The 14,457-nt window shown below is 39.6% G+C and overlaps 1 protein-coding gene across 1 annotated transcript; it reads right to left on the bottom strand.

Moving 5' to 3' along the window:
* Positions 1-251: 251 nt before the first annotated feature.
* On the bottom strand, positions 252-4,974 carry crip1 (cysteine-rich protein 1). The gene is made up of 5 exons (XM_037487421.2): positions 4,799-4,974; positions 1,348-1,442; positions 903-960; positions 611-655; positions 252-453 (listed from the first exon to the last, which is right to left on the bottom strand). Exons 1-4 carry the CDS (start codon positions 4,836-4,838, stop codon positions 615-617), a joined length of 234 nt encoding a protein of 77 aa, XP_037343318.1. The 5' UTR covers positions 4,839-4,974; the 3' UTR covers positions 252-453; positions 611-614.
* Between the last annotated feature and the right edge of the window lie 9,483 nt (positions 4,975-14,457).

Consider the following 14,457-nt stretch of genomic DNA (forward strand, 5'->3'; position numbering starts at 1 on the left):
AACTTTAAACCTACTTACTCAACAGCTGCAGGTTATAACAGCAGAGCCTCTACGTGTAATGTGGTGCATAAAGGGGCACACGGGTCAGGTGATGGTGTCATTCAACAGAAAAAATGTAAATTCAATTATAAACGGGCATTTATTGCGTGTCACTTGAACTATGTCATTGGCAAATGTTTTGCTCCAATGCAATGTTGTTTCATACAAAGGCTGCAGAGAAAATATAAATTGAATAGAATTAAAGAATAAGACAAATTTAAAAAAAGTTTATTCAGAATGTCCTTAAGATCAGAATAAGTCAACCACTTAATTACTGTGTCATGAAAATGATACCCAAACATCTTCAGAAAACAACAATGAAATCTGAATGAGAGCAAAGTTTGTTTGCCCTTTTTATTGGAGCTTTGGGAGCATTGCTGGCTTCTTTAATCCAGTTTCCAGGCAACTTCAGACCTGATGGTGAAGCAGAGGAAATGACACATTAGACATGAAGGTGAAAGTACAATAATGGATTTGCCTAAGGCAAACACAACCCTTTTCCTTAACAAATAAAATGAAAATCTATGAGGCCAACAAGCAAATGACTGAACAATGAATGCGCACCCTTTACCTGTCTAATTAAAGGAGTGGCTTTCTGCTCCACCACGACCAAATCCTGGGAGGAAAGAGAAAGGAAGGAAATATATCAATGAACGACCATTAACAGGAGACATTTGTGACTGCGAGAAACTACTCTTTCACACAAGATTTTTAAAAAATGTTGCCAATTATGTAAGAACCGGTTTATTTATTGTGTGGTCCCATTGGACTGTTACAGCTTCAACGTGATTGGACACAGAACACGGTCCTCACAGAGCCGAGAGTCCTCCGATCTAAGGTGAGTGGTGGGGGAACATGCTCACCTTTAGGGCCAAACATTGCACCGTAGCAAGGGTTGTGACAGTACGGCTTGCCTTCATGCTGTAAGAGGTAGAGTTGTATTAGCACTGCAAACACTGAAAATGTAGATATAAACTAAGCACTGATACGATATAAAAATAAGCTGTTATTATATTATTCTTTCAGAATCCTGCATCCGATCTGATCACCTTTTTCTGTCCTTTCCAATAATAATAGGATTAATAGTAATTGAAAAATTTGTAGTTCTAAAAAGATCAAAGATGTCTTTGCAATTGTGTCTTTGCTCATTTTTATCTTGTTATCTTTAAGGTCTACCTCTTGAACTTAATCTTATTTATAACTTTATTAAACACTCACAGTCAACCACAGAGATTCAAGTGTAAATACATATTTGCAAACCAAACCTCATGCAAATTGTTAAAGATCACAGGATCTTCTTGTATGTACCTCTGCGTGGGAGCCCGCCGACAGCGTCTTGTTGCACTTCTCACACTTCAGACATGGCCTGTGCCAGTCCTTTCCCAGCGATGTCACCCTCTCAGCTGCCAAACACATAAACCACCAAGTGAATCACTAGGGCCTTAAACATCCACCGTACAGAGAGTCAGTGCAGGTTAAAGAGGAGATGGTCACAATCTCCGTTGTAGATCATGTCTTTGCAGATGACTTTGAGAACATTGTTTGGGTGGGGTGCTGGAGGGAAAAGGAGATCTGAGTGTCCCTGAACGCATCCTGCCTCATAAACTTCAATGAAGGTCGTCTTTATCTGCACAAACACCCATTAAGAGGACTGAAAAAGTGGGGAGAAGCCCACCCTCTCCAGGCCTTCAGTGGATCAAATGAGAGTTTAGACATACTTTGACCCGTCACATGATTACAAGCAAGAATTCTTTTGCAAAGATGGAAAAAAACGCCTACAGTGAGTGCACAGGAAATCTTGAAAATGGAGGAAGTGTTGCCAGGAAACGGAGGATGTTTCTACCAAACATGTCATAACTCACAAGCCGCACATTTTCTGAGATAAAAAAATATTCAAAAAGGGCTACAGATACATGAGCGTTTATTGTATAACAGGTGAAGCCAAACCTCCCCACAACACCATGCAGGATATGACATACCTCCTCCCTAAAAACAGCCTGATGTGGTGGCATGAGATAATGCAACATGCAGTGGAAACGGGGAAAGTGCTCCGGGGCGAGGTCAGTCTCTCTGGCCAGTTTCATGAACATTTTTTAGAAAATTGGGGTGGAGCTTGTTTGCCCTGAAATGAGCACTGTATTTAAATTAAAATAACCCATAAGTAGACTGTGCAACAAGTGAGTTTGTCTCCTGTACAAAGAGGAATGGAGTTTCACAACTAAAGAAGAGCTTTTAGTCGCCATGTTGTGCTTTACTCTGGATTCTATGTTGATCTGATGAAGCACACATTTTTGTGCACTGGTTATTCATTTTATCTGACAACATGATTGAAAATGGGGCACGAGAGACCAAAAGAAATAATCTGATATGTTCTCGACATCAACTCTCAACTGCCGGGAGCCTTATGGATGAATTCCAGAATACACAGACTCAGATTTGAATGGAAAAACCCACAGTGAGGGAGGATGTTTAACTAGCATTAATCATTCCATCCCCAAAAGATGCATTGAGTGGTTGTATAACAGTTTGTCAAGTTAAAGGCTCACAAGGTCAAGCTAAAAAAGCTAAGAATGCAGTGTCAAGCATTTGCAGTTGACGTAATAACTTCAATACAATAAAACTCATTTTCATTTAATCTCTTTTAGGACAAGAGTGAGATGAGGAGATTTATGTCACACTTGATCTAAATACCGCCAGTAGCCAATTAGCTTAGCAACCCCTGCTCTATCCAAAGGCTATAAACATCCACCTACCACCTATTCAAAAGCTTGCCTATTAACACATTATTTGTGCCAGTGACTTCCTTTAGTTTAATATTAATTTGTGAGCCTTTGATGTGCTGGTCGGTGGATTTTGTTACAGACCAGCAAAGACAAACCCGCCTGGCGGTGTTCCCCCGTCCTCATGCTAAGCTACGTTGACTAGCTGCTGTCTGCAGCCGACGATTTAAAGGCTTGTCATTCTTGGATTTCTTTTTCATACTTTTATCACCTATTCTCATCTTGGGTCAATATATAAACAGCAATGAAGCTGCAGCGAGATTTTCTAGTTTAATCAGAAGGAAACCGCACGCTTGTCAGAAGCTAAATATTGCCCAATCCAACACATTTGACGTTGAATATCCAAAATGTAAGGAATAATTTGCCATTTGGGGAAATATTAAGGTCATTCTTACTTGTCCAGCGTTATATATACTTTGCTTAGTAAAAATACTTTCTTAAGTAAAATAAGTGTTTGGCTTAAAAACGCTTTAATGATAACTTTCTGCTCAAATAACACACTACACATTAGTTTCTTTGTTTCCAACGCTCATTCAAAGTAATAAGATGGGAATCATGATTGCTTTTTTGGGGGCGGGGCTCTCTGCTCTTTGTGTATCTGGACCTGGACCAAGTTCCAAGTAGCCTGATTGTTTCCATCTGAGAGATTAAGACAGATGAGAGAGAGACAGAGAGAGAGGGGCAGCTGAGGATGGGGAGTGGAACAGTGAGGTGCAATGGAGAGACATGAAGCTTGTTGAGGAGGTTTGGGGGGGAAACTAACACAGACCCTTCAGGATATTGATGCAAATCTGCTTCCATAAAAATAATCCAAAGCTTTTTTTCCACGCTATATTTCCTCTCAGCTATATTTCTACTAGAAAAAGCATATTCCCTTTGGCTGGCTTGTTCTGGACAAAATAATTTGGTTTGCTTGTTTTGGCAAGACGGGGAAAGTTTATCCATGAAGAGGAAGAATGGGAGGCACGAGTCCCCGGTCGCACGCTCTATTCATTTGACTGACACTCCAAAGACTTGGCTTTGTGTTCCGCGTTGGCCCTCGGCCTCTCTGCGTCTCCCTGCAGGAGATTAACTCAGATGCACGACAAAGCTTTATACAATGTGGTAAATGGATTAAGTCACAAATAAAACGGAGCTGTCCTTGGCCTCCCTGGATGGGTTATTAGCTCCCTGCTCCTCGACTGCATCCGGCCATTATTCATGCAGCTCGCCAGAAATCAGGAAAGACAATTCAATATCAAGGTGCACAGACCTTATCTGTCCAAAATAATTTGATTACAGTGGCGTTAGAGGGTATACCAGAAATGGATGTGCAAAAATGTATACCTACAAATAAATATAAACAGCGAAGAGGGTGGACAGACAGATCTTGAGATCTATGGCTACTCCTGAGATTTGTATTTTACTTTTAAAGGCGAAAGAAGCATTGAGATGAGTAATACAAGCAGGACTGCAATTCAAAATGTAGTATTCTCAGTGGTGGAAAGTAACCAAGTACTACTACTGAAGTACTTTAATCATAGCTAATAATAATGATATGTAATTACGTAAATAAATATTTGTACTTGTTTCTTATATGATATTCTTTACTTATATAAATATATTAAAAAATGTATTTCACAAAGATAATTACTGTTTTCTTTATTATGATGTCAACAAGCAGTTGAGATGAAATGAAAACACAAAATACTGTGGCATGCTGTTGCATCAGTAATAATGACACAGGAATGTGAGAATATAAGGAGCCATTTTGCACGAGTACTTTAGATCATTTAATTTTCCTGACAATACTTCTGCAACTGCTCTTCAGTAATTCTATTATGAAACAGTGACTTTCGCGCAAGCAGAGGATCTGGATACAATACATCCAGAAGTTATTTCTTCAGTCCGCTGCTTCCTCGTTTGTGCAGAAAAGCCGCCAACTTGTCATAAACCAGGAAACACGATTTCCTGCACGTAAACAAGAGAAGAGATCTTACCGAAGTAAACTTCCTTCTGGCACTTGGGGCACTTTGGCATTTTGCTGCAGTTGTTGGATCAAACACGGCAGGTATCCGGGGGATGAAGCGCGCACCTGTTTGCTTTGACTTTGCTCTGCTCGCTGTGAGAGGAGCGCTGCGTCCTGGATTTATAGCACCGACCAAATAGTAACACGCTTTTTTTTTTCTCACAGTGGGTGAGGCTTGTTTTGAGGCTGTGCCGTTGTGGACCTAGAGGGGAAAAAAAAAAAATCACATTCAAGCACTGGAATGTAAGAATTAAACTAAACTCTTTCCGTTTTTATTAAGTATTTTTTTAATGCAATTTTCCTCTATCACAAGTAGTCAATAATTGTTTTACCACCGCCCACTTTAGTATCATCATTATTAAACGTTTGTTTACTTCCAGTGAACTGGATAGTGGAGCAGGATGAGGTTTACATTTAATTAAAGTAGCTACTTTCCAAGGAGCTAAACACTGTGGGGAAGAACATTCACTCAAGTAGGCTACAGTTTACTTTAAGTACTTGTACTTTACTTGAGTGTTTCCATTTACTTTAACTTTCTACTCTGTGCTCCACTTCGGCAAGTTTCTACTCCACTTCACTTTTAACTTTAGTTACTTTGCTCAGATTAATGGCCAAATAATAGATACAGATAGAATTCTGAAATAAATTGATTGCTGTATTTACCTTTGTCTGGTTCAACATTAAAGGGATGTACACATTATGTGTAAGTAATGATTATCCAGTAATATACATTATTCTGAAATGGAACATTTTGGACAATTTACATAAATGTTTAATGCATGTGGTTTTATGCTATTTTGATACTTTACTTGAGGAAAATATTTGAGTTTTTCAGTAAGCAGTTTATTGAACATATTATAGAGAAGCAGGCGATTTTGATTTTAAAGCAAAAACATCTTAATTGTCTTGTAACATGTCAGGAGGGGATACAATAAGGTTTACTATTTTTAAGTTACGTTTTATCAGTGTAACTGAAGTTCAGAGTTTAAGTCTCAACCGGTGGAAGTAATCAAGAAGTAATTACTGCATTTCACACTCATATAATCTACTAGTTAACCATCACAATGCCTGCAGAAGGCCTCTGTGGAATAAACGCTGAATTATTAATACTCTGTGCAAAAGCACTTATTTGTTCTCAAATGTTTGGCTAATTTCCTTTTTGGCCACTTTATATCACACCTTCTGAGAGTTCAAAAGAGAGAGCTGCTGCAGAGCTATGTGAACATTTGTATAATCTACAGTAGTGTCACGATCATTAGTGTGTTATAGGTCATACCAACCTTTGCCAGATAGAACGTTAATCTTGAGTGTTTTTGCCTTGAATCTCCCAAATGAGAGCGCTCCCCTCTGAATCACCCAATCATGGTTACAGAGCACAAGATAACCCTCGATAAAAACATCATTAAACTACATTCCACAAGTGATCTGTTGCCACGTCCCGATCCTTATTTATTTACTTTATGAGTGGCCTCTCGTGAGTAAATATACCTCCCTGCTGACTACATTCAGTATTGAATGGCAAGACAACGAACTCCATGAATAACCCAAGTCAAGGTGAATTAGGAGTTGGCTGTTACTAGTGACAAACTCACCCTGTGTGAGTCTCCTCTTCCTGTGACTGTAACTTCATATCTATATTTACAGTACTTTGTAACAAAAGAGGTTATACACTAGTGATTTTCAACGAGCTTTATATTTCAGAGGTTGTTTGAAATTTAGCATTTACCAAGGAAGTATAGTTCCAGGTAAGTAGGATGATTTGTTATATGTATATATACACTATATCATATAACATCCCCTTCCTCAAACCATAGGGCCGATGGCTTGTTTTTGTTGGGCCTGCGTTCTGATCACGATGACGTCTCTCTGTCTTGGACTCTGCTTTGACATTGACTTTTAGTCCTACTGGGCGTAATCCCTGCAACACAAGTCGATCAAACACCCAACCCTAGGGCGACCTTTGACCTTGCTTGTGTGCCTGAAAAGATTCTATTTTCTCGATGGCTGTGTGTATGTTGAATTGTAAAGCTGTTAAGTTGGCTTGTATGAGCCTGTCTGTGCCTGCTGTGGATCCTCACACCTGCAAAGTGAAGCCTGTTTCAGTCTGTTTTCCACAGATGAGTGACTTCTAAAAGTCAACACAGCCTTCTGAGGGCCGTCTTTAATGAAATCACCATGGCAACAAAACAAAGACGATCCTGACAGCCTTTTGGTGCTTTCGGAGTCATTCTGATGATATTTTCATGACAGCGCATTTCCTTTCTCCAAGTTAAATCCCTGTAAACACACACAGATTACTTTATATCTTTCTTAACAAGATGACAAATGACTTGAACTGTTTTTTGACCACACCAACAGCTCAACTCAAGTGATGCAACTTGGTGGAAAACTACAACAACAATGCAAGGGAAAAATAATAAGAATTCATTATAGCAATGTACCTGCAGATCCTTTTCATACGTGGTTTACTGTGGCAGATTTACCTGCTGCGTGGGGAGAATCAAGAAGTCCTCTTGATTAGGCCACCGCCTTGTAATCTTCTTGCTGGGATGGTTTCCATTAAATTATGGATGCTCTGCCCTCTGCAGATCTGAGGGCTTATCTCTAACAGCCACCCAGGTAGCCCATGGTCTCGCCTCAGTGGCCTGCACCAAGCTACCATTTCGGTCTGGCTCCGATCCAGCCGGTTAGGGCTCCGTTACTGCCTTGTAATTATATAATTCAGTGATCAGCCCTCCTCCCTTAAATTAGACAAGATTAACGCGGAGGTAGGTTTCATGTTCTACATTGCTGATCAAGTACCGTGGTTACACACAAGCTGCTGAAGACGTTAATGTGCGCAGTGTGCAGGAGAGACATGAAGTCCAACAGGTCACTTCTGTTGAGGCCAACACATGGAGCATTAATTCAAAATACAGGGAAACCAGAAATAGCACAAGGCTATTCATTGATGTACAATCTAAAATTGTTATATGTGCATTTCGTTATTCATTTTGTTTCCTTCATTTTTTAGACTCAAGATACTTCAATTTGACTAGTTTTGGGAAAAGATAAGTATACATAGGATTCAGTCTTTTGTTTCACTTGATTATATGCTTTTAGGTTTAGGTTTAAGCAGCTAGTGCCTAGTGTCCTTCGTCCTTCTTAAAGGAAAATTACGTCACATTTTCCTTTAAGAAGGACACTACTTTTTTTGTGTGTGCCTTCTACATCATTCAAACTGATTCAGGTTGTGCATTGACCTCTCAACTGTGAGTTATTATAATCAAAAACGCCTGACCAAGAGAGTTGCTCAAACACAGAGGAGCTACTGTAAGAGCAGCTACCGCGGCCTCTAAAGTACGGCTCCCTTTTGGGAGCCATAAATTCTGAAGCGTGACTTCATAGGTCGCTATATCCCCTTTTCTAGAGAGAAAAGCTTGTTCCTCTGAATGTACTTCACATTCGAAAAAAGAGAAAACCCCTTATTTGACATTTGAATTGCATCAATCTGGAAATTATTCGAAAATTAGAGGGCCCTCATGATTGGAGAATTAATTGAGAAAATTACTTGCAGAGCTGCAAAACTGTTGCGATACATTTCTTGCCAACGATCAGAAACAAGTTCTACTCTGCTTGTTTTATTCATACAAATAGCTTTGCTGACTTTATGTGAGCAGCACTGTAATTACACACAGTGATCTATCAGCCTCAAGCAGACATGTTCAGGGAGGAAAGCGGGGTGTCGGCCATGAAGCACATGCCGTCAGAGCGTCTGATTCATCGCTTTCACACACCTAGAAACCAAAACAAAAAAAATCATATACGCACATTCATTTATTGTAGTTGTATTCGGTCTTCAGTCTCCGCTCTCACTACTCATACAGCCTGTGCATGTGCATGCACACTTTACCAATGGCAGTATGTTCGCATTTCCTCTCTAGCAGATGCTCATACAACCGAAGCAAAAGCAACCAAGCGAACAAAGCGACTATATTTAATACATTTCTTATTCATATGGTTACTTGACAAAACAATAAAAACACCTGTCACCTGACTGCAGTTCTACTGTGTTTATTTTTTTTAGCTTCTCTGAGCTCATAGTTTTTCTTCTTCGCCTCCCACCTTGTTTTGACATTATGTAAAACACAAATTTGAATTTGGACCTTTACATGTATTTGAGTGTTTTGTTTGTTAGTTAAGCTTTTCTTTTAAGGTTCAGAGTTTCTCACACTGTTCCTCTCTCCGACACATCCGTGTTTTCCCAGGGTCGCTGTCTGCTCTCTTATCTCCACGCGCCTTTGATGCTCACATTACCTCACGCCCGGAGATTTGACCCGAAATGGGAAACATCGCAGCATCTGCACCTTGGTTGTCGACGGGCAACAGTCGTCTCTGGAGGGATTTCTTATCCCCCAAAGAGGTAGAAGAGTTGGACTGGTCCTGCACTGTTGTCAGTGAGGACTGTAATAAAACTCTTTTCCCGAAAGTCTTGATGATCCATGCCATGGTGGATAAATGCATGTGTTGTGCTTGTTGTACATGTTTGACGCGTAACCTGAAGAGAAGTTTCTTCCCATGCAATTCTATTTCTAGAGGACAGGACATGTGCGTTACAAATTGCCTCTTATTAGTGATCATGCCACAGCACTCTGCACTTTCAAAAAGATGTCCGTCAACTGCCCTGAACTTCAGTCTCACTCGGCTCATTGCATGTTTGTGGAGTCATTTGTCTTGCATCACATCATCTTGGAGGCTTTTCTTTCTCTTTCATCATGTCTCTTTTCCTACGCCAAGTTATACTTAGCTTGTTTGCACGTACTTAGGGGTTTGCAAACAGATCCTTTGGCCCCTTGCAGGATACTGAGTGCACGAGATGAGTGGATGCTTAAAGTGTTGAGGTACTGAGTGAATCCTGGTTTCATAATAACCACAGAGAAGTGGAAATGTTGCCATGTGTGGCCACAACCTCCTGCTAATTGGACCGGTTGGAGCAGTTACTACTGATTGGATCAATCTACTGCTATGGTTTCTCCACAGAAAAGGTTACTATGTTAAGGTATTAGTATTCATATATTAATCAAGTAAAAGTAAACATTAAGCAGAGAGTGGTCCATACCAGAAAAATGTTTATATATTTTGGGATTATTATCACCGATGGATAGGTTTGTTCATCACTTTAATAGCGCAGTAAATGTGGAGATAATTCTATTTACTTTATTTAATGCTGGTGTTTGAATTCTCCACCATGGATCAATATTTGTTGATTGCATGTTAAATCTGAGTCTGCAAAATGACTATGGTTATGTGGACTAAAAAGTGGAGCAATTATCTCTAAGATGTAGCAGCATACTGTAGTGGAAGTATAAAGTCACAGGAAAAGTGCACATGAATAAATATACTTATTACTCCACTGCGTTCAAGCTTCGTTCCCTGTTTATCTTCCGGGAATGTGAAGGCGATTTGAACTACGTCCAATGAAACTGAATGTTTGTAATATGGAGCAATGTGAACTGTCTGGTTGAGGGCGACGCAGAGATTGACTTCCCTCTCGTCACAACATGGTGTAAAGGGCTTTGTGCACGTCATGTTACCTTTTCTTCCCGTGTTTGCAATGTGCCGCCTAAATATTTCAAACCTTCTGTGCAGGCAAACAAGCTATGTTTGACTTGGATGTCTTTCAGTTATGGCCCTCAATCAAAACAAATACTCTCACGCACACACACACACACACACACACAGATTCCTGTACAAAGACGGTTGGTCGGAATGAGAAGAGGTCACGCGTTTAAATCTTCATGGGAACTGTCAAGGGAGGAAAGCACAAAATGGGAACCATAAAGAGAAAACTATTGCTGCAGACGTTTCCGATAAAAAAGTATCCCGTAAAAACAAGCAAATTAGTCCAGTGAACCGTTGTCATTAAGACTCTTTTAATGCTGGGACCTGGCACAGGCTCAACTATTCAGAGGGGAAAAGAAAGGTCAAGTAAATAAACACATGGGTAAGCTGTAATTTCCTTGGCAACTGGGTAATTGTTTGTCAGCAAAGTTGTGTCCGCTGCTATGGTAACAGTGAGTTCCTCAATAACAGGAAATGAAGGGAATGTGTTTCTCAGTAGTAATCGGACCTTTTCTTGTGAGACATTCAAGAGCATATAGAGTGTTTTGTACAATCATTTTCAATCAAAGAATATGGCCGAAATGTTCGTTAATGAAATCATTTTGTGATGCTTGATATTATAATTATTATCGTGTTTTAATTAATTCAAGGATGGAAAAAATTAACAAAATTTAAAAAATGGACATGTGCCCCTAATAAAACAAGTAGCTGGCTTCGTGGTTGCTTTAAATAATATATTTTACCCTAGAGGGCCTGTATATGATCAACATCTGGTAAGTATTTAGCCTTGCAGTTTCCCCTGATCCCCATTTTGGCTCTTAAGATTAGTTGCACACACTTACCTATTGATTGATCTGTCGCACATTATTTCTTTTCTAACTGAGAGAGAAACATCATATTTCACTTTTAACTACACAAGTATATTTTCTGAATTACTGCTTGTTGATGGAACTCACCTTTCTGGCTTCATGCTCTTAGTCAACATGAACGGAAACTGGTTTCTTTGCTGGTTTTAGAACCACAGTTTTACAATATCACCGTAGGTTCAATCTCAATAGCTGTCTTTTCTGCAACTCATTATAGTGACCAAGCATGCTGGAGGAAATATAGGGGTTTTATTATTTACCGTAATCAGACAACATTCTTTGTATAAATGTCACTTTGAATGAGTAAGACTGCAACAATACAACATGTTTTACTGGATTTTATTCCCGTTTTTGCAGCAAAGAATTCAAGTTGCTGTAAACTGTCTTTTTATGCCATTCTTTTGTTATTTTATTTTTTTATTCTTCCATCATGAGATTTAAAATATGTATTGTCATGTGTACAGCTAACACATGTTATTCTGTGCATTGCAATTCTTGTTATGATTAATTATCACCACAGTTCAGCTCAAGTCTACAAAGTGTTTCAGTGTCTTTTATCTCAGTATTTGGGGTTTTAAGCCAACAACAATCCAGTGAATGATATTATTGCTCCATATGTACTGGCAACTGTTTATTAACGCAGCTTAACGACTTTACAAAGTGATCATTTGTCAGCGCTGTTCTTATTGTTTTTTGTCCTGCACCAAAGAAGACCAAAAAGATAAATGACTGCATCTTAAATTGCTTGCCTGGTTATTTATTCTGGATTGCCACTGCTTGAACACCACAGTCACATTGCTGCCTTCTTTTCTCAGTGCAATTCAATCTTTGGTTTTCTCTTAGATCAGTGAAGAAGAAAATAGACGGTGGAAATATGTCCAACGTTGTTAGTTAAATATTTACACTTTGTTTGATTTGGAATGGGTTTCCTCCCCGACCTCAAAAAGTGATCAAAAGACACAATCCCCTCTTTGTCCCCTGACCTGCACGACCTCTGCTGTCGGTAATTCAAGTGTCTCTCCTCCGCAGCCTTGGAAACGACTTCTCTTCACTGAAACCAGACGAGGAGCCTTCTTCTATAAACCTCCAAGTAGATCAATCCACAAACCAGTGAAATATCTCTTGACACAATCTTCCAAAACACAGAATGTTTTAAGATGTGGTTCAAAGAAAAGTCAGTAAAGAGATTTTGAATATTTTTTCGAAGATAAATGGTGACATGCAAAATTTGCAGCTGCTGGATCCAGACTCATTTATCATTTTTTAGGAACTCGTGGGTCTCGTATCACTTCACTGTAGACTTGGCACAGAACCAAAACAGCCGCAAGTCGACAAACATTTCCCACTGAGCAGCTGTGAGCGGGTTTCCTTTTACATTTCTTTACCTTTTTCAAAGGCTGCAGTCGTTGGACACATTCTGGACTGGCTCCCTACGGCTTTGACTTGGACTCAATACGTTTCATATATGCATCCCATGCAACGCTTTGCAACGTGATGCCACGTTGGGCTTTGAGCATAGACCTCAGGAGCAAACTCTTTAATGTATTACTGTGTTCATTATTGTATGCTTCTGCCGTGCCGACAACAACGTTGTAAGAGGATATTGAACCTAATGGCTGCTATTTTAGTTTGTGGAAACACTGAGTGGTGGTATTAGCCAAATTCTTTGCTTACTTGCATAGAATCAGATACAGCACATGCAAGCTCGTGCATTATGCATGACGCATGTTCTTTAGCCTAGCTTAGCATGCAGACTGGGAGTAGAGGGAAACAGCTAGCCAGCTCTGACTAAGGCTCATGGTTTGTCTTTAGTGTTCTCTACAAAAAAAACAACAACATGTGGTTTCATGAGAAGTCTCTGCTTCCAGTATCATGCTGAGCAAAGCTTTGCCTCTTGGCTTCATTTCCATAGTTTACAATGGAATTCACCGTGAAGTGAAATGGATCTTCTCTTCTGACTCTCAGCCAGGAGGTTCGTTTTGCATTTGCCTTCAGGTAGTTGAGTCTTCATTAAGTGGTTACGAGGGGGGAAATAATTGAGAATGGAAGTTGCATCTTTATGGTTTGCTATAAGGAGGGATGACCCACCCATTTCACAAGGATGGTAGCCATGGAAACACAGAAAAAACGCACCAATCCGAGTGGCTTGCCTCATCCACTGCTCCAATTTTCATCACACAGCAGTTTTCTTTTGATTATTTTAAAAGCTTCAAGGTTGGTTTCCATCTTTGTTGAAACTCCACTTAAATCCCTGATCACTGTGAGCAATCATCCACCAAAAACATTGGATACTGCATTTGTATCCCAGTAAATGCCACATAAATCCCTATTTATATCAATCACCGGACTAATGATTCATCAAGTGCACAAAATGCCATGCTTGTGCTCTCCTTCACCCTGTTAGTCAAGTTAAAGGGATTCAGCCGGAACAGTGACCAGTGAGGGGCTATAAATCTTACTCAAACTGACTTTATAGTCATTCAGCAAAGGAGATGATGAAAATACAATAGTACGCGTAATGTCGCAGAAGTACAGTTCAAATTGATAAGAGACACCGGATGGATGTATTCATGGCCATTTAGATAAACATATTAGGTCATTCATTGTTTTGTTTTGGTTCTGATAATCAGTAAACAAAATTAAAGCATTACTCAAACTTAATGAAGCAGCTGCATGTGTACCCATGGTTAAAGCCATTATTGGTAGTTGAATCATTCAGAAGTCACCCTAAAGGAATGCTTACATCCACACGATTATCTAAATGATCTTGTTTGAAGTATAACATTCTTCTTAGCTGCTCTGTGACACTTTCCCACATGCCGTATTCAGAATATTGGTCCTGGTATTTGGAAAGTCCCCACTGTACAGTGTAATCTGTGCAACTGGAGACTCCATTGAGGGAATCTCATGATATTTGTAACGCCTTTCCTTCAGACAACATCTGCAAATCCCAATGAATGTCAAATTGCGTCTGTTTTGTCTGTATTCACATGAAACCACATGAAGTTGGTTCAACAACGGAGCAATATAATACTGTAAAGAGCCGTCCACAGTGAGAGTATTATATTCAAACAAAGAATTAGTTTCTTTGACTTGTGTGCACCATCTCATTTTGAATCCAATAGACATGAGCCCCCTTAATGGAATTCTAATCCTAATGAAA

This window comes from Pungitius pungitius, chromosome 14, assembly GCF_949316345.1.
Source record: "Pungitius pungitius chromosome 14, fPunPun2.1, whole genome shotgun sequence".
Lineage (NCBI taxonomy): Eukaryota > Metazoa > Chordata > Actinopteri > Perciformes > Gasterosteidae > Pungitius > Pungitius pungitius.